The 21,397-nt window shown below is 39.9% G+C and overlaps 2 protein-coding genes across 3 annotated transcripts; one reads left to right on the forward strand and one right to left on the reverse strand.

The window, feature by feature from the left end:
• The first annotated feature begins 2,380 nt into the window (after window positions 1-2,380).
• On the forward strand, window positions 2,381-9,879 carry alkal1 (ALK and LTK ligand 1). Its single transcript, XM_080473264.1, has 6 exons — window positions 2,381-2,910; window positions 3,229-3,511; window positions 5,688-5,741; window positions 6,360-6,440; window positions 7,829-7,902; window positions 9,357-9,879. Exons 2-5 carry the CDS (start codon window positions 3,241-3,243, stop codon window positions 7,891-7,893), a joined length of 471 nt encoding a protein of 156 aa, XP_080329390.1. The 5' UTR covers window positions 2,381-2,910; window positions 3,229-3,240; the 3' UTR covers window positions 7,894-7,902; window positions 9,357-9,879.
• Window positions 9,880-13,469: 3,590 nt separating this feature from the next.
• Window positions 13,470-21,162, reverse strand: mindy4 (MINDY lysine 48 deubiquitinase 4). Of its 2 annotated transcripts, none has more exons than XM_080472636.1 (18): window positions 20,752-21,162; window positions 20,396-20,515; window positions 19,499-19,716; window positions 19,145-19,400; window positions 18,808-19,061; window positions 18,667-18,719; window positions 18,461-18,570; window positions 18,244-18,360; window positions 18,035-18,126; window positions 17,733-17,834; window positions 17,426-17,489; window positions 17,055-17,120; window positions 16,898-16,965; window positions 16,733-16,796; window positions 15,471-15,632; window positions 14,668-14,848; window positions 14,367-14,445; window positions 13,470-14,160 (listed from the first exon to the last, which is right to left on the reverse strand). In XM_080472636.1, exons 1-18 carry the CDS (start codon window positions 20,809-20,811, stop codon window positions 14,112-14,114), a joined length of 2,115 nt encoding a protein of 704 aa, XP_080328762.1. In that variant the 5' UTR covers window positions 20,812-21,162; the 3' UTR covers window positions 13,470-14,111. The 2 variants fall into 2 exon arrangements, with proteins under 2 accessions (XP_080328762.1, XP_080328763.1); XM_080472637.1 differs by having other exon boundaries at window positions 20,396-20,506; window positions 20,752-21,151.
• Between the last annotated feature and the right edge of the window lie 235 nt (window positions 21,163-21,397).

A 21,397-nucleotide genomic window follows, 5' to 3' on the forward strand; every position in this document is an offset into this window, starting at 1 on the left:
ATTAAAAGAAATTATTACTGTTGTCAATTTATCACAACTCTTTGTTATATTTATTCCTGGATGAAATCAAGTTATCATTAACTTATTCCTCAGGACCTTCCATAGTAACCCATCAATACGCAAATAACTAATTTAATCTGAGGGTGGACCACCAAGTCATGGATCTTCTTGGACTTTGTAAAGAATCGGATGTGGCTCATGTAAAGTACAGCAGCAAAACTGTACACATTCTTCACTTAGTTATAAGAACAGATGCCTGTGTACAAACCAGGTTAGACTTAAAGTAGACGTTTCTCCTCTTTTCTAAATTAAAGGTAGAAAAGACTCATAAATATAAACAATTTAGAAAAGCAGGGATGAGACTTTGAAAATACCTCTATTGCAGCTGTTTCCAATTTTTTGTCAAGGTGTTGCCATGGCCAAGTCCCCTTCACTGTGTTTTATGTCGTCCTCTTTTACATCATGTATTTTGACTTGCCCTTTCCATTCCACAGACAAATGAAAAACACAAAAAAATTACTAAATAGCAGACATGCTGTTTATTATTTAAAAAGTAAAACATACAAATATGTGTGTTATGATATAAAAAAATTAATCTATATTGTTATTACAGTTATACCTGAAACTATGAATTCAGTTACACAGTTTGCATGCTTTCTTATTTCATATCTCAGGTGGGACAAAAGTATCTGATGTGTACTTTATTGTGAAATTCTATTTAAAAAACCATAAAAACCAAGCCAAGCCGACTCTCTCTCTCTTTCAGCCTCCTGCACTCCTTTCTTCTTTTCAACATTGTTATCACTATGTCTTCCCATCTCTCTCCTTCATCGTACTAACCACTAACCTGCTGCATCTTCTTCATCCTTTGCTTTACCAACTTGTGCAATTCCTTTTCTTTTTCCTTAATGCCCAGCCTCCCATACAACTCATTATGTACCTTTGTCAACACAATATTTTCCCTCATATTTGCTGTGATTGTTCACTCTTCGGGCAGCTCTCCAACCCAGTGCCTGTCTTACTTCTTTCTACTCCACACAAGTTTTGTCTAACATTTTCCCACATCATTAATTCTTGGCTGTGTTTATGTTTTCTTTGTGTTCATGAACTACGAAGTCATCCTACAAACTACCATCTGATGTTGCATTGTCATCATCAAAATGATATGATCTCTCTCAGTTTACTTCACCTACGTAAGGTACAGTCCACCTTCCTGAAACATTTGTTTCTCTTCCTGAAATCGGGGCACTTCTTCTGCATTTCACAGCTTGATGTCAAACCATCATGTCACATTTGTCTTTGTTTCTGTTTCGATGTGGGACAATTTGTTAACACGATGTTCCTTGACTTTCTTTCCTTTCTACCTGGTCTCTTGTGTACATCTTCCATCTTTATCTCCATCATGTCCAGTGTTTCAGTGTAGCAATGAGTCCCTACTCTCCCCTCAGCTTTCCAATTCATCTTCATAGGATGTCTCCTTAATTTATCCTCCTCTTGGTTGATAAACATGATGATGAGTTTGTTCATTCGTTTCTGTACTTTGACCGAAGAAATAAAGTGGCATGTCCATTAAGAATTGCTTCTGTGTTGCAGTAGTGTGTGCAGTGCATAATACCAGCGTCAAAGCCATTTTTATATCTCAATTCTTGCATTGATAAAAAAATCAATAAATCAGTGGGATCTCCATGTCTTCTCCTTCTTTTATCTCGTTCATTCTTTGGTGCCATTATGTTTTGCGAAAGCGCCTGTGTCAATGGGCTCCAGTAAAAGGGGAATAACAGATTTATGAATAAAGTCACTTCTTCCGCACCCCCATTGACCAATGTTCATTTCATTATCAAAATAGAACATTTTATTTCAGCCACGTATGGCTTTAATATGTATAAAACAAACGAGGATTGATGGTGAGTTTAAAATGATATGTTTCCAAATTGTACATAAATGGAAAGTATACTTTTTGGGGTACTTATTTGGGGCTGAAAAGATTGGCATCCTCTGCGCTATTCCAAGGCAGTTGTATTTAGCAACACTGGGGGCCCCACGAGGGATCACTCATACCCTGTTTCTCTTCACCATATACATGTACATGGTGATTATTATTATTATTATTATTATTATTATACATTTCTATCGCGATAATAATATATTTGTGTAAAATGATTATTTCACTCACTTATTCACTTCTTTGCCTGCAACTACTGTTGAATTGAAAAGGCTTTTAAGAGCCGCACCACACATACATTTCTGGTATGGGGGTGAGACAATCGGATGGCTGCTCCTGGAAGTGAATTCTTTGCTGTGCTTAGGCGGTCACAAGACCTGGTCATCGGTGAGCAAAAACATCGGCACGCTGACAGGTCAGCTAGAAGCTTATAGGCCCACAGACTTCAGTCTGCATCCAACGACCAACAAGTTGCTCCTTCAGGAAAACTCCTGCCTTGCGCGCAACTGCGCCACGGTCTGGCTCGACCTGCTCTCCGGTCTCTTGTTTCAGTGGATATTTTTATTTATTTTCAATTTTTTTTAACTACAGCTTCTTCTTTTTTTCCATTCTCTGTTTGCAAGGCAGTCGGTTTTTATTTGGAAGTGAATGGTTCTTTAGAACTACAACTAGTGATGGTTTGGTGCGTAAAGGAGTGGAGCATGCCAAAGTGAGCGAGTGTCAGTGGAAGAAATTACACCGAAGATGTCAACATTGCTTTGCCACCCACTCAAAATCGATTGTATTACCTTCAAGAAGGTGGCTCTTCGTATAAATAGGAAGGCATTATTTCAAGAAAGACGGTGGTGAGCACAGCCAGCTGTTCTCTCTTTTTTTTTAATCGAGACCACAGACAACGACTGGAAGAATTTGCTGAAGAATAACTCTGTCCGGACTGCAGGGGAAACGCATCTTTAACTCCTAAACCAGTAAGTATGAAGTTAGATCGACTGCATTTATTTTTCCTTTGCGCAAAATAAAGAAACCTAGCAACGCAGGAGCTTTGTAAACTGGGCTTTGGTGATTCATTTCAGTTTTACAGGTTTTGGACATTATTCTTCGGTGGTGTTTTTTTTTCATTAGTTAGTGAAATGTGAATAATGACACTGCTGCTGATATATCTATTTGTGATAAAACATGATGGAAAATGTTCAAGTTTTTGATTCTCACAATTAAACAGAAAATGATTGTGTGCGTTAATAGACACCGTGCAACCCTAAAAAAAACGTATTCCCTTTTGTTTTCAGACAGGTGAAGTCATGCAGGTGGAGAGGAAATGGCACATACTGTTGACTATCTTTTTTCTGCTCATCACCTCGGGTCAGTGTCTGGACAGCAAGGAGGTCAGGCAGAAAGAACGGAGGACCCTGTTGGATCTAATCTTACAGGTTATCAGAGATAGCCAGCACGGGGACAAACCCGTCTCTCGGCGTTGTAGCAGTGGACTCTACACCTCAGCTCAAGACATGAAGTTCTCCTCTCATGAAAAGCCTTTCTATGTCCCTAGGCTGGATAACAGAAGACTCATAGGTAAGCTGATAAGATTTATTTTTAGGTCCTGATGATGAAAGCATAATCCCCATTTTACTGTTGGAGACAGCTGTCATTGGTTTGGTCAGTGCTGTGCATCTTATTTAGGACTTTTATTTAGCTTGTCTGAATGGAAGTTTGTCTATTCATCAAGTTCATACAGAAAATACATAATATAATGTTTACCCATTCTTAAATATCATCTCACAAAAATTCTCAAATATCCAACTTATGTGAAAGAATTTATACAATGAATGCAATGAAAATATGCATCATGCCAGCAGAATAATGACTGAACTTGACATCCTTCCATCGAAGATTTGAGCCGAACAGCCTCCTTCAAGCTGACTGACATTACAGAGCTGGGCTGGCACCACTAATTCATGTAGGAGGAGCATTGTCAAGATAAACTTATGAATGACTCATTCAGAATAATTCATGGGTGAATCTTTAACATGAATGATGCAGGTAAACCCTGTAACGTCCCTGCAGTCACACCGAGCCCTGTCTCTGTTACGGTCCCTCAAGCATTTATTTTAGAGCTTTTTATTGAATGAAAAGTTGACAAGAGAAGACTATAGGCACAAGGGTTTGCTTCTCTGTGATTTTTGTGCTTCACTCTTATTTAGATAAAACAATAATTTATTGCTTAACTTACAAAAACATTTTTCCTCCAGAAAGAAATTGAACTTGAGATTTAGTGAAGTTTCTCCAAAAGGGAAACATTTATGGAGGAGCTCTGATTTTATTGGCTTCAATGGAGTATTGTATGCAGAATGGTTTGAACCTATTTTAGTGACAGTCTATGAAATCTGACACTCAACATGTCCGGCAAGGAGTAGGTTGGAAAAACTTTACTTTTCTTTTCATTTTCATTAAAAGCAGAGTAAACAAAATGTGTTATTTATCTGCAATTTCAGATCCTCACTCCCATCACAATCCATTAGATTATAGAGTAGAGGTAGAGCACAGGCATCATCCTGCTCAAACTCTCGGCCCCCGCTTATGCAATTGGAAAAGAACCTTTCTCAGACCACTGAATAGATGGAATTTATCTTTTGAGGATATTAAAAGCTGCATATTAGAATATGGTGCGCGTGACATTGCCAAACATCCATGGACATGCAAGGATGGACACAATAAAGAGGGAAGGAGAAACATCTGTAAACTCGGTGATCTGCTCACGTCACAGTTGTCCCAGTGTCTTCCACAGAAGCCATGGCCGTGTCATCACAATGACAGCTAGTGAAAATATGAAATACACGGGAACATCTTCTTTTATTTGTTTTTTTCCCGATGCAGTTATTCCATTCACATGTGAGGCACAACCAATTAATTCTCAACCATGAGTTGAAGACGTATGTCTTTTAATTAGTGTTGACATGCAATATATATAGTGAAACCACAGTGGCTGACTTTAGTGTAACCCAGGCTGCCATTTTCAGAGTCTGGCTTTGTGGCGTGGCGGTCTGTTCGACGTCGCCTAATATGCTCATTTAATTTTAGAAGTTACATAAAGTTATTCATCGTGTTGACATCCTAAAACTGTTTTGTGTGAGTTCCAAATAGCTATAATAGAGAGAGTTGTTTTAAGGCTTCTTACGTCGATTTACAAACTGTCGGAGTATTTCTCATTCATTCACGTTGTGCTGTCACAGCAATATGTGTTCTGCAGTTTGGGAGCTAATGTTCTGTTAGCCCAGTAATGACTTACATGGACTTACTCTGATGAGCATTATGCTCACCATACAATAATCTCTTTAGCCTGTGAGCATGGCCAGTATGTTAGCAGATTGCTTCATGCTTCATATCAATGTGGACAGAGAGGAGAGCGGGGCAGGGGGGCGGGGAGGGTGGGGGGTGCTTGATGCACTAACGGCTAAATGTACACAAAAAATGCATAAATGTGTGGATTAATGACAGAAAAATTATGTCTGCTGCAGCACAGCTGAACCAAATACACGGTGAATGGAGTTGGTGTAGAAGGCTGTAGTCTGGCATTGTGTAGGCACGATATTTGATAAATTATGTAAAAACACTAGATGCCCAAATGACTGTTTAGCCTCATTGTTGAAGTGATACCGGCTGTATTTCCATTGTCTATTGTCATCTGGCTTGCTGTACACCTTTGCTCAGGTATTAGCTAACAATAACATTCTTTTTTTTTTTTTTTCAGAAATTGTTCCTCGAGATGCCATCATGAAAGGCAAATTCATTCAGCATTTCGGAGGTAAGAAAATTGCCACTACAGATGTAATCATCAATGCGACAATGCCTAATTGTTTTATCTGGCATAGTTTTCCCTTTTTCTTATGCAGTACTTGGGCTGAGAGTTCTTAGCTTCTGTCACAGAGGGAATGATATTCATTCCTGTGAATCAGCGTACAGTACGACTTTGTCTTTGTGAACACTGGCACTGCCGTGGGTCAGCAGAGGGTTGTCTGGCTTAGCTGTGGGGCGGTGGTGCTGAGAAACAGCACATGGTCTGGGGGCCGACAGTATTAAGTTGAAGGCAGTGCAAGGTTAAGCTGATTATTTGTCAGGACCTGAGTAGACTTCATTATTGGTGTGAAAATCTGCAAACTTAAATGTCAGTGCAGAAATGCTTTAAGGTGATTATGAATGAAGACTCAATTCCTCACCACACTAATGCCAGTTGAACTCTGACTGCGTTGCCAGGTTTATGAGGCTGCACTGCTCACTTTCGCTTTGTGGTCAGCTCGATTTTCTGTGGCGGTTACGAGGAAAAGGCTCCCCTGTTTATACGCTGGAACATTTTGAAACAAAGATGTAAATAATATTTTAAGTTCATTTCCTGTTGCCTGATGAGATATTTTCTTTTAAGCAGGACAAGTCAAGTTCTCATCGGAGTGCAAAACACACTTTCATAGACTTTACCACAACACAAGGGACTGTTCAAGACCAGCATGTACGTAAGGTGTTTCTAATCCTGTTTCTAAAACTGTTTGAAATCTGGTCAATGTCTGATGTACTAACTTTTAAGACTATTACTATTGTTGTTATTTTTCAAGAGAATCGAAAATAAGTATTTCTCTAGAGTGTTCTTTTGTCTGGCCTAACAGGAGCAAAACTTATACTCAAGTGTTAAATTGGTGGTTCAAGCGATAATGAAACTTAAAGAAATGTAAAGTTGTTAAACTTCTGAAGACAGGTGGTTTGTTCAACCTGTCACATCGTTTTCAGCCTACGAGTATGAACCAGAGTAACTCTGACTGTGTATGTTTGGTCATGTTTGAAAACAAGGTTTCCATTAATCATGAAGTAGTGTTTTGACTCCTCGGTCTATGTGATGAATTGACATTCCTGGATTGTCTTGTAATTACATGATGTATGACAGACATTTAGGACAGAACGAAGGGAAGACAGAAAACAAAATTTCAGAATTAAAACACCCTCCCTCTAGTGGATCTGAAGGGTGTGGCATAAAGTTGTGGTTTGCCATGTTGCTCCTAAAAGTTGCTGTATCGTTATAGTTGTATAACATTATAACACATGCACACACACACACACACACACACACATAGAGTTATGTTTCTAGTGGTCTTGAAAATTGAGCAGATCACAAAATTATGATAATGACACGAAAGATTATCAAATATTTGAAGACAGCACCCTTCAGTGTTCAGATAGAAATAGATTAGAGAAAACGGTCCATCTTTTAAAAAGCATTTATTGCATGCGCCGATATCAAGTTTGTATAAAGCAACATGAATGTCCTGTGGTGATTCAGAGGAGGTCAACCAGCTGGAAGCAGACATGAAGACTCAGTGGGCAAATGGAGACATACGGGGTACATTTATCTGTCGGATTGGGATGACGCAGAGAATGTAGTTATGGTTCATTTCTCATGCAAATTTTTACTGATGGCGATATAAGAAAGCATGATCGAGTTTGTACTCTACATGCGTAGCCTCGCGTCAAAGGAACATCGTAACTTTAAACCCTCCATCAGGAATGAGCGTGTTATGACACCTATGACGTCAGTGCAGATGCTTAAGTACTTTTTTCCTATTCACATCTTATCAGATATATAGTATATGAAGCATGTATAGTGGTTTTGATTTTGATTTGAAACCTTGTAAGAGTTTTGAACCTTGGAAGATTCCCAATTACACTTTTACAATATAATTAGAAACCTCTAAGGTGGTTATGCTTGTGTATACTTTAAACTTGAAGCTGTTTTAAGGCAAAAGCAAAACCAAGAGAGAAAAAAAAAAAAAAAAGCATTAGTATGAGAATTTTATAATGTTGACATGATCACAAATTATTGCTTGTTTGTTTGTTTGTTTGTTTCAGACTACAAAAGATGTGCAAGATTGCTAACGCGATTGGCGATGAGTCCACTCTGCATGCAATCATAGACATTGCGTGTGAGTAACATTGTATTTCTCTTCTTGGGTGAGGTTTCCTCTGCCGTCCAAATCATTTGCTTTGTTTGCAGCCTCTAATGTGCCAAAACATCTGTTTGATTAAGATGGACATTTCACATTGTGCCTCTGCTTCGCAAGGGTGATGTTCTTTGTTGCTCTTGGTCAGATCGAGTCTATTGTGTATCTGGTGTGTATGTAAAGAAAAGCAATTCTCCCACAGAATAATCAGAAATGTATCTCTTGTACGTCTGTCCATTTCTTTTTGAGCTGCAAATTTTTTTGTGTTTCTTGGCTCTGGAAACGTTTCCCTGTCAGAATGAAGCTCTCACACATTAAATACTAATTCCTACTTCATTTATAGTTGGCTATGGTTGACTGAGGCTGCACACAAATCAACATCATGACAATAGTGGAGTAGGAGACAAAAAAAAAGAAGACAAAGAACCAAATTGCGTATATTCTCATATGATAAATAAATTCAAAATTGAAATAAAATAGCAACATGTATATCATCCTGCCAAGCTCACGTATGAAATTACCCTGCAGTGGGATTCTGATTTATGACCTTGTGTCCCCAGCCGCAGGAAAATCAGGGAGGCGTAACAATGTCAATGTGTAACACTGTCCTCCATTGTTGTCTTGACACAAGGTTTTTTTATGCTGGCTGAAGTGACAGCCAGGTTCAACAGCCAGGTTGAAGTAATATAGGAAGGTCTTCTCCCTGCAGGTACTTGTGAATCCCCTCGGGATCGACTACATTGAAGAGAGATTTACTTTTTTCCTTGTCATTCAATGTTTTTAGAAAGACTTTCACTTCATAAAACTTCTTAGGCTCACCCTTCAGACACGAGCCAGCAGACGATGGAGAGACTCAGACTATTGTCAGTGGAATCTTCTGGATGTGCTGGTAGTCGTTTCTCTGTTCACGTCGTCTTTGATGACGACTCTTAGTCCCAAAATGTTCCCTGTCATCCGGTTTCAAACCTGGCAGGCTCAGATTCTGTGTAGCTGGTAAGTCATTGTTGCGGTTCAACTGCTCAAGTAATCATTTCAGTTCATAGACTCTTTTCGGGGTATAGTGGTGAATAAAACTGCACAGGCTGACACATTTCCAGGCATTCGGTTCGTAAGGTGAATCAGATAATGAGCTCTTGTTCTCAGAAATGTGACGAATGTATATCACAAATGGCAGGCTTTAGAAGGCATATTAAGTGATTCACTTCATTTCTGTGAAGGAGCTCAGACATAACATTGAAGAGAAGTAGACCAGTAATGACTCGTTTTAGAAATCGACATCATTACTTAGAAAGGTGGACAAGGAGAAGTACTTGGTATTTTTTCTTTTTTTTTCCTTCTTTTTTCCCCCTCAACAAACAAAAGCTGTAATGTGTCCAGAAACTAAATACACTCTGACTCCTCTTATAAAGTCTTTATGTTGTGCTAATTTATTTCAGGTCCCATTATAAAGGAAGGGGGATCAATGTGTTGCCAAGGAAGTGCCTTCAAATCTACAGCAGTCATAATAACATTGTTGTGTTTTATAGTATTTCTATTTTTGTTTCTTTTGTTGCTGTTTGCCGATGGACATTCCTGTTAGTTTCTTTTTGACTGAATTTGCTTTTTTTTTTTTTTTTTTTTTTTTTTTAAGTGTAACTGTATGTATCACATATTTGTAAGGAAATTATAATTTAATATCAAATGTACCTATTTATTAAAAGGCTATTCACCTACTAATTTCACAGTCATTCCAAATCAGATTACCTTTTGGTTATGAATGTCACACGTGATGGAGAGTAAGCTCTTTCGTTTGGTTGTGTTTGGATTTTACTTTCACCATTACACTGTCGATATGCTCCGCCATTGTGCTCATTACATTTTATTTGGCACTTGAGTGATTGCTGACAACGCGAACATATGGAATAATAACAGTGGTGATAATACACTGCGGTATTGAACAATAAAAAAATGTTGAAGCACAGCATATTTTGCCATTATTGATGATGAGGGGAATGAAGCAGGTGTGGTGGGGCGGGTGAGATTGTACATGGAGCTCTTGGGAATAGGCCGCTCATGACACCGTGGTCTGCGTTTGACAGAGCAACATCGATACCCAATTTTCTTATTTTGAAGACAACTGGTGGAGTCTTCTATTCAGTGTCATCACGATTCATACAAAACAAACATGAGCAAGACTGGATTTCATTAGAGATGGCAATGGAAATCCATTTTTCTTTTCTTTCTGGCTCAAGCATTTGTTTTGTTTTTTTGTTTTTTTCTTATTGCAGTTTTCAGCACGTTTTAGACACTGTGTCCTGTCCCTGCTCCTCAGGTGCAACCCAATACTGAATTCTCTCCTCCTTCTGGAGTTCATTCCAAAAAAAGAAATCCTGGCAAAACGTTGTGTTTCTCTTCGTCAGCCCCACATTCAATCATAGTTGTCAAAAAACATAACTTGGACTCAACAAGTTGTTGAGCAACACAAGCTCAACATAATCAAATACTTCTTGGATAAGAAGCCACGGCAAAACGCTTGAATTAATCACAGGTGCAATTCAATTTCTACGTGATATAATTTTTTTTTATTTTTAATTGCCCATGCTTAGAATTGAAAGTTTAGAAAATGACTTTGGCAAGAGCAAGCTTGTTGTGGCTTTTCTATGCAGTCATGGGAGCAAAACATTTCAAGCACATTTGTTTATGATAATGAAAATCTAATGAATAAAGTGTGTCTGATGTTACATCCCCCCCAAAACAACATTCACTTAAGGTCGCCACTCACCAAACTCAGATACAAACTTGTGCGTGAACCAGAGAGAGAGAGAAAAAAAACCCCTGTTTATTTCCTTTTCAGTTATTAGTTAGTGGAAACGACCACGTATGAGAAGCTGAACTGAAATCCTCACTTTAACTCTTTAATGAGAAATGGACGTATCAGAACCTGTTTAACAAAGAGCTGTGCATAATTTTCGAGAGAGTTAAATATAATCCAGATATATAACTCACTTAGGCAATTAAAGCTTTACTGTTTAAACACACAACAGGTTTGCTATGAGTTCCCGATAAAACAAAATGTTTTCTTTGCATTTGTCCTGCTTTGTTATTTTGTGTCGAGTTGAAGACCTGGGGAATCGTGACAGTGTTCATCTCCCGCCTCTATTCGAGCAGTACAACATTAATGGGAGTATGGCCAAAGGGATGGTGCTCGATTAGAAGAAAACGCAGCAGAGCCAAAGATTACAACAGCTTTTTTTCTCACGGCACAATGTCTCTACAGACTTAGCAGAAACGGTTTGTTACGTGGGGATTGAGCATTATTCAACAATGTCCGGCCTGTTGTGAGATTGTTTCAAAAAGAAGTTCAAAAGGGTTGTGAACTGAAATTGCACTTTAGAAATATGTTTCCGTCGGTTGATGAGGCGCAGATCCTATCAGTGTTATTATGATCTTGATCAATGTAGTGTTTCCACCTTCATGCGAGGAGGCCCTGTATTGCAGGATTATAAAATGGCTGACAGCCTCCGCTCCACAAATCACAAACTTCCACTGGCACAGGACTCTGCTTGGAAATTTATGATTCACCAAATTCCTTTATGTTGTGGAGTCTGCAAAGACCGAATAATCTAAATGTTCACTACCGTGAGAGTCTCAAACTTCTCTGACGCACAGCGTGTAATAATTACCGGCCCCAATTAAGGAAAAGAGCGATGTTTTCTGCTTAAGCTATAAAAGGATTAGACCAGCTAAAAATACTGCTTGCGCCTCATGGGGATGTGCTGGGGATCCCTTTCCCTCCGGATGGCCAGAGCGGGGACATCGGATCCTAATCTGAGGAGGATATCACTTATCTGAAGACAAACAGCACAGATTAGGAGATGAGACAGAAGATGCACTGGGGACTGCATGTGGGAGGGCTCTAACACAATTACACACAAGCACCAAATCCCTCCTCTGGTACCTTTGAGAAATTCTGGTGTAATAAATAGTAAAGAGAGACCAAAGCCATGGTATTTCCCTTCCTGTCAGGCTGCGCCCTGCTCCACCAAAGATAAGAAGAAGAAATTTAGTTGCACTTTTGTGTTTTGTCATACTTCACTTTGCGTGTGGAGGATGTGAATCGAAGCGGCTGCAGCGGGTCGACCATGGGGCTTTCACACAAACCCTCACGGAACTCATTTTCTAATTAACTGAGACTGTCAAAATTATACACGCAATTGTGTTTCGGTTTGCCCTTTTGCATTCGCTGACGTATTTCAGGCTAAAACCCTAAACTTGGTTCCTTATGACGTATATAAATCCCACTCCCCCGATTCACGGAGGAATTGTGTGACAAAAGTAAACACTTTAATCCAATTCCTTTAGACCCCAAGGCTTCATTCAAGCAAACCATCTTATTTATAGTGATCACGGTAGCCGTGGTGGCTGTAAAATTGTTGTTGAGGGCTCATTGATTCACTCCATGTCTCATGATTAATTCATCCTTCTTCCTGCCTTTTGTAGGACGCACAAAACCAACATGACTCATCAATAATATACGTTGAGAAAACACCACTTCCATGAAGAAGTTGTCAGATGAAATATGAATGAAGTGAGCGTGTCACTAGAGTTCACACCATGCCAAAAAAGGGAAGATGAGTGAGTTTGAAAATATAAACCTAAAAAGCATCCTTCCTTTTCATTGTGTGTTCCGATGCAGATTGTTGGATTGACCCATAAATTGCACTTTTAGATGAAACCTGGACATTACATAGTAGAGTTTGATCTCTCTCTCTCTCTCTCTCTCTCTCTCTCTCTCTCTCTCTCTCTCTCTCTCTCTCTCTCTCTCTCTCTCTCTCTCTCTCTCTCTCTCTCTCTCTCTCTCTCTCTCTCTCTCTCTCTCTCTCTCTCTCTCTCTCTCTCTCTCTCTCTCTCTCTGCCAGCTGCAGAGTCTTTTGATCCCGTGTGCTGGAGGTGTTGGCACTGAGTCCCTGCCACCCCCTCTGCATGCGCTGTGACGCCTGCAATGGCTGAGACTGAACACACAGATTAACTGCAGGGCATCCTTCAGCACGATCTGCTTTTTGCGCCCTGACATGTGCCATAGTTCAGCGTTAATGCACAATTGGCTTCGAGTTGGCTCTCTTTATGTGTAGAGCTGCGTATGGATTACGTAAATGTTCCTTTCTGAAGTGAGTTAAAAATAAGAACCTTGCACAAATGCAAAGAACAAAGTATTCAAAGTGTTTGTGTTAAGAGTCTCTGTTGATTAGAATATTGGTTGAAACATTTATTCTTAATCTTTGGAGTAACAGACCTGCAGATTTGTGCATTAAGTCTTTCATAGACATGTTTGTGTGAGCTGAGAGAATCTAACACTCATTTCTACGAGGAGCCAGTTTGTCCCTCAATATTAGTTTTTTCTGAACAAGACTGGGCAGAGCTTTCTGTCCTGCAATTAGTAATCTTTCTGTACAATCCAAAACAAATATGTACTTAACATATGTACTGTAATTTTGAAATATTCATTTTTGTATGAGTATAAAACCAGTGAGAGAAGTCCATAAAAAGCTGTGGTACAGAGACCAATCATGTATTATGAAAAAAACAACTTTATTTGTATACTAAAAAGTAACATTTCATCAAAGCAGTTACACATTCTGTAAAAGCCACACATCTTTCCATATAATAAAAGCACATGTAACGGCAAAGTGATTCAACTAATCATATGTATACCAAAGATGATTTTTAAATTTAAATATGTTTGCTTAATTTCTCAAACATTTCAAAAAATTTGGAGAAAATGTAAAATGTGGACAACAAAATGGAATGTCTGTGGAATACAGTTGTAGCAGAAAGCAAAAGGCCCAAGTGGTGAATGATACATCAAGAAACAACTTCAAATCCCTCCAGCACATTTATATGCATGCATGCATACATAATTCCAAATGCCTACATACGTAAAGAACAAAACAGTTATCAAAGTCGTTCAACGTCTATGAGGATTATTTGCAGGAGTTTAAGTCGAAGTTTAAGATGCGTTAAGATGCATAACAGTGATTACATTTGAATGAATGTGTTTCAATTTAAAAAAACAAAACATGATATATTCAACAACAGTATATAAAAACATAATTTTGAGTTGCCGTGATCATTTTTTAATTTCTCTCCTCTTGTGATGTAAAAATGTGTTTGACTTCAGCCGTCGAAAAAATAGAATCTAACCAAGTGAATACTTAGAGAATGGGTTCTGTGTCATTCCAGTTTACTGATGCATCGCTCCACCTGAGAAGGAAAAAGTTCAAAAGGCATTACGGACTGTCCCAAACACTGAACGATCTCCTAGACATAAATACAACATCTCTGGTACACGGACAAGGCAATACATTTCAAAAAGATGTTGTGGTTGTTTTCATGATGTGTGGACATCACTGTGCATGTGTGTGAACATGGTGGTGTTATAACAACAACAACAACTTTACAACACACACCTTGTTCTGATACAGAGATCCAGTGGAGGAATGAGATCTGTGTCATCAGGGTGACTGCTCCAGGTCATTTTCCCAAGGGCTGCAAAACACAAAGAGTTTGTATTTTATATTCACACATATTTAAACGGAATATAAATAAATATCACTTGTGAAATAGACAAGATCATTTAAGATGACTAAAGTAAGTAAGTAAGTAAGTAAAGACAATAACACTTGATAACAATACCCCACACTAGAAGATATATATATATATATATATATAAATTAATAAAGGTGATCAAATCAAGCGGATGCAACATACACACAGTGAGACGAATTTCCTCTTGCTGATTGGCCAGTCCATCATAATAGTAGAGGTCAAACTCCAGACCTTTGTCCTCACAGGTCAACAGCTCCCTCTGCAGGCCAAACAGCACACTGAAGTGACTTTCACTGCACACCACCCAGATGGGGTATCGGGGAGTCTTCAGGTGAGCGCCGACCTTTGATCAGGAAAAATAAAACACACACACACACACACACACACACACACACACACACACACACACACACACACACACACACACACACACACACACACACACACACACACACACACACACACACACACACACACACACAAATGCAGTTGGCAGGGACATTATTGACGACTATTTTATCATTGTTGGTCCACTGTTACATTAAATGATTACAAGGCTGTTGCTACTGCCAAAGGACTATCTATTCAACAAAATAAAATATATTTTTCTCTTTTAAAACCATAGGACTTTTTATTAAATATCCTGAATAAACAAAATCAATTATTAACAGCATTATAATAAACCATGATTTAAACTATTCGAGGAACTCTTACAGCCACTCTAACTCGAGAACCTTCATCATTATTTTGTTGAGTAAATCATTTACATTAGAGCGAACATTTTCGAACTGTGCATGTATTGTGGACAACCATAAAACTCCCGTGGGACTCTTTAAAAAAAATTCTTTACTGTGCTGCGATCTATCAGCGACACAGACGTGTCCACATGTTGAGCTTGCCCTTGTGTTTGCTCTTGAATCTAATCAACGCCGGTGAACAAAGAGTTGGCCAACAATTTCATTCACCTTGCAGATGTTATAGTGTTCAAACAAGGACAGCAAGCCGACATCACATTGACTTTTGATTCCTTTAAGTAGGGTCACGTTGCCATTTCCTGAGTCCAGGTCCATCTCATTATCAAAGACGTTAGAAACTGATCGGCCGCACAGCAAAAGGTTGACGAGCTCCTAGAAAAGAAACACACAAAATGGCACGATTCAATATATAGTTTGTACATAGAGAAGAAAATCACTAAAAAGACAGAATATTTGGTACAACTGTTACACTGTGGAGACGAGAAAAGATTAAATCAACTTTCAGAACAGCAGAGTTGTTTGTGCCCAACTGGCTGGTCTGCGATTTGCGAGAACTTCTCATCTACTGAGACTTTCATGGGAAAAACCTTCCCGGGGGTTAAGAGACAATGGCCAGAACACCAGAAAATATGCAACGGGGCGCAGTTCTCTGGGCGTAAACGCCTTGTTGGCGCCAGATGTTAGAATGGATTAGCCAAACTGCCTCAAGATGACAGAAAGGCAACAGCAACTCAAAACAACAACTGGTTATAATCAAGGTAAGTAAGGAGGAACATTTCGCGTCTTGCCTCTTAGCTTTGGGCATGAAAGTGTTTTTGTCCCTTTAATTGGTGCCAGAAAGCAGGAAAAGCGTCGCCTCGTCTCACAAGTTAAAATGACTGCATGGACGTAGTGTTGTTGGTGTCACAAATGAATGTAAACAAAAAAAGCATTGATCCATTCTGTCACCTGTCAATAGCTGTAATGCACTTAAATGGCCCTCTTCACTCATGAAAAGACATTCCCACTGATTCTATTGCGGCTGTAATGTAATGCTTTTTTCTTTACTGTGTCTTTTGCTGTGGTATATTTCTAATAGATTACTTGTTTTCCTCTTTTATAGGTTTGCAAAGAATTGTCTCAGGCTTGAACACATCGATGAGTTCCGTGTTCTCTCGTTGTTGGGTAGGAGACGGACGTCAGAAAATCAACAGGACGGTGCCATCAGGTCAGTAGATATGAACATTAATACAATTCAACTTGTTGCCCCAAAGAATGAAGACCGCTCTGATGGCAAAATGGGTCCAAGACGACACGCTCCTTCAAGTAAATTCTACTCAATAAGTTTGAATTTTACTGTGACAAACATTTTCTTAAGTCAAGTCAAAAGTGAAACTCTTCAAAACGGCACATGAAGTTACCTGAGTCCCAACTCGAAGATACAAAAACAAAACAAATGCGAAACAAACAAAAAAGAAAATCCAGATCCATACCTGAGTGCAGTAGCCATGGGCCCCGATAAGTGTTGTGGTGGGTACGTCCATATCTTCTCTTACTCTAAAGGCGAGAGCGTTTATTTTTATTAGCTGGCACAAAATAATAAAATACTGCAAGATTTCACCAGGGATTGAAATAAAAAAAATTAATCAATCACAAACTTTTCGATGGATCTCGACAGAACAGCAGAAATGGTCAGCAAAAGGCATCCCGACAGCCCAGTCTCAAACTGTGAACATAGATGGGAATCAGATCCAGAAACTATTTTTCCACCACGGACAGAAAAGACACGGACTGTGCCCGTACTGATTCGCTCACTTGCTCAATGTGCTGCTCCAGAAGCATCTGGAGGTCCCTGATGTTATCCACAGTGAAACACATTATCTAGGACAAACGGTGGTCATGAACGTCTCAGACAAAGGTAAGCAAAAAAACAAAATCATTTTTATAACTTATGACATCAAAAGAACTCTTAGGGAGTAAAACTGACAGCTGCAGAAGACTCAAAGTAAAATGTCCAGCTTTGGCTGGAACAACCCATAAAAAGAATATCATCTAGAAATGTAAAGAAAGTTTAAGCAGGAAGACTCTTGTCTACATGTTGCTACATTGAGATAAACTTCATTAGATGAACTGAGCTGTAACATCATTATACTTCAACGTTTGTTCCTTTATTTGCGTGTTCATACCTTTTCAAGCACCCCCTCTGATCTGTAGTGTCTCGTCGGGACGAACTGAGCTCTCCCTGAATTTCTGTTTCCAAAGAGAAGGACAAAGTAAAACAGAGGTTTTTGACTGCCACTGGAGCAGATGGACATGATATGATGTGATCACAGTTCAGTGGAAGCTGCTCATACGAAACTCATTGAATAAACAGCATCGACTCTCAACATCTAAACAAAACATTTGACCTAAATACCAGGAGTGGGATTCCATGTCTGGGTTAAAGTCAGGATGCAGAGGATTATGAGTAAGTGGATAAGAGTGCAATCTCACATTGCGATTGTGGCTTGCTTCTCTTCGCCGGCCCGCCATAGGATTTCAGCCACGGCTAAAACAAGACACCGTCTTCTGGTCGTGTTGGAAGGTTTTAACCGTCTGGGAACAAAGTGGCATTTGAGTAAAAAACAGGTCACTTTGGGTGGTAACTCAATCAATACTGAAATGTAGGTTTATACTCAATGGTGGCTACAGAGCACCCGTTGATACTACTCAATGGCAGGAGTAAGCCTTCAAGTGATTGGTGAAAGGGGGCGTACACTTAACATTAGGGTGTTCAAGAAAGCTCAAATACACACTGAAGCAGATTATTGCAGACTTCCGTGTTTTCAAAGAGCAGCATCTTCAAAACAAACGCTTGAATGGATGCCAGGACTCCACAAGGGCCACCCTAAAAAAACAAGTATACAAAGAACAAAGATACAGTTATGCCACATTTCTGTAAATCATATGAACATTACAGTGCTTGATGAATACATTTTTAGGAATACGGCATGTTTAGAATTACCTTCTTCTGTACTATCCCATATCCGACGTCAAACGTTTCTGAGAACGTAAAGCCCTGATTCCTCCACTCAACACTGAAACAATGAAGACTGGAACCAAGAAGAACTGATTTTAGTTCCTGAAGAAAAACAAAACACAGAAAGAAACAAAACAAAATTAAAGGCAACCCAGGGTCTGTCCATGTCGGTCAGAAAGAACTACTGCAGTGACTCCCCCACCGTGGCTGTGTGTTGGTCCATGCGGTGGCTCACAAAGCTGTGCTCTGCAGGGGTTGTCAGGAGAGACCCTTTGGAGAGCTCACTCAGAGTTTCATCCTCATCAATGTCATCTAGAAATGCATCAACACGTATCAACAAAAGACATTAAGGTATTGTTAAAAGTCGCCAAGGGGCATTAGATTAAGCTTCTCATATAAAACACTCACCCAATACCATCTCTGACAGATTCAAATCAGCAACATTTGACTTGAGCTTTACCCTGAAGAAGAAAGACACAACGATTCAACAGCACGATAGCGTGAAGGTGCCACGGATTACATTTAGGGTAACAACTTAGAATACTTTACTTTTTAGTCTTTGCTATATTTTGTTGCACTTTTTCAGAAGTGTTTTCAGAGTCGACGTTCATTAGTCGACCCAGCGCTTCTCCTTTCTCTCCCTCGCAGTCAGGCGAGCTTATTACAGTTTGACTGCTTTCTAAGCTTTTTTGAAGTAAGCCAGTCGGGAGGAGTCCGTCCCGAGACGGCCTGTTTTCCTCTTCTTTTCTGAGCAGCGACTGGGACACTTCAGCCTTTCGACTATGCCTTTTTCTGTTTGATTCCTAAAAGGGAAATACATCAGTGAAAAGATGGGAATGCGGTAAATATGGGATCATGAACTTTCTCAGCATTACAAGGTCATTACCTGGGGTATCGGTCCAGCCATCATCCCTCGTCTAATGCGATTAGTTCTGCTTCTTTGGACGGTCTCCACAACAGAAGCATTTTTCTCTGGTTCTTTTTGGATGACGCTCTCACTGTCTTGAAGGAAGGCCACTGATGACTGAGCTTTTAAATCAAAAGTCAGGAAATTTGTTTGATTGTGACTGGACAGCCCGCATTTCTCTGGCAATGGTGATTTATTGGTAGACTGTGAAGTGCATGTTTCTTGTACATCAGACCTACGAGAAAGAATCCCACACTTCAAAACATGTTTTAACTATTCAAAACAACAAACTTTTTTTTTTTTTCAAAATTCAAAATATTGGTTACAAAATACCTTAATTCGGCTGATTTCCCATTCCGAAAACCTGGTGTACTTTCCTCTGCTTTTGAACCATTGACCACTGTTTGTGAAGGGGTCTTAGAAATCATCCTGGCAGTTGTTGCACTCTGCGGAGAATTGCTTTCATGGATGGTGATGTTGTTAAGGTTAAGTTGCTCCATGTGATGTTTTACAATAATCTCCAGTAACGTTTTGAGAGGAGATTTCTGCACCTGCAATAAGAGGGAAAGAGAGCAAGTGTCACATTGTCCAAAACAAAGTCTTCTGGAGTGTATGCCGTTTTCCCTCCTGATGTTTCTAAGGCCTTCTGCTATGAGGCAGATGTTCTCACCTATTTTAACGAAAGATTAAAAACCTTCCATGTATAAATTGCTTCAGATCTGGTATTCTGGTGGACCATCAAATGCTGAATGCCTTTACTCACTCTATTCTGTTTTTCCTCTTCACAGATTCATGTTCCTCTACTGCAGGTCATTATGCATCTTCTTTCTCCTGTTGTCTGTGCAAAGTCTCCCGCTCCTTTTCACTCTCTATGTTGATACTATTGCAATTATTTTACTACAGAGATGACAGCTTGCTGCCGGGAACCAACATAATCTGACACTGTGAGGATGTTTTACTTCTTATTGTTTAAAAATATGTGTATTTCTCTCTCTGGGTGATTTTATACTTGTCAGTTCTGTATCTGAGTCTGTCAAAGTATTATCCTTGGAAATGACTTTTCCTATTCCCTACCTGTGTAAACACTAGAAAACTGTTATACTTATAATCCACTGTCAAATCTATGTATATCGGGAGTCCACGGTACTGTGATTGTAAATAAGTGGAGCCGAGTCCATTCACAGACGTTTGCTCATATTTATTTCCCAAATGAGCAGCTGGGAGACTTACTTTATTCCTCCTGTAGAGACTCTCTATACTGAGCATCAGTCTCAGCTGAGCTCTGTTGTTGATGCTGGCCTCTGTGCGTGGGAGCTCCTCCTCCATACAGGCCATGGTCCTCTTCAGCCCCTGCCAACAGGTACACTGTTATTTCTCGGCGGCTGCGACTTTTGCCAATGTCGTCAATCCAAATGGATGACGGAACAACATTCTGTGACCACTGTGACCGTCAGCTGGGCTCACTCGCCTGGCAACACCAAGTCAACTTCGGCATGGATGAGCTGCGGTTGCAGCTAGCTAGCTCGCAGCGTTTAGCGCGTCGCATGTAAACACCAACATTGGCCACACAGCGTCAACGCGCTCACCTTTCTGCTTAGATATTCCCGTACAAGTGAAGACGACACCTCTTCAACCGAGGCCACCATGGTGGGAACGTGTCCGGTGACGATGCCGAGTCAATAACCATCGATTAAGAAGGCCCGGAGCGGTCCGAGCGCCTCGGCTGTGGAGGAGCTGCTCAAGCTCAGCGCGGAGGCTCGTCATGAAACGGGCCTGTCTGGCTCGGGGTTTGTAGAGGGAAACTTGGCAGAAGAAAAACGGAACATGCCTCTGAACCCGAAAAAAAAAATCAACAACCAAAAAAAAATAAATTCACTCGACACAGACGTTCACGTCCCAACAGCAGGCGGGAGTCGACTGGACCACCGTCTGAAAAGTTGTTTCCGGAAGAGCGTTACCATGGCGACAGTCTTCCTCACGCGCTGTGCCCATACAGCGTGGTGCATCATTTGAAATGTATCCCCGTGCAGGGCGAAGGCATGGGAGGAGTTCTGGGAGGTGAGGAGTAGCTATATGATCCTACACTGATTTGGAGTCATTATGTGACGTAACCTAAGAGCGATTGACCAAAATGACAGTAATTTTCATAAATGTCCAACCTCCGAGATACGTATATTTGAATAAAATAGCCCTTAGTCACCAGCTAAATATATAGAATCAACTCAAAAAAGG

This window comes from Lipophrys pholis, assembly GCF_963383615.2.
Source record: "Lipophrys pholis genome assembly, chromosome: 10".
NCBI classification, from domain to species: domain Eukaryota; kingdom Metazoa; phylum Chordata; class Actinopteri; order Blenniiformes; family Blenniidae; genus Lipophrys; species Lipophrys pholis.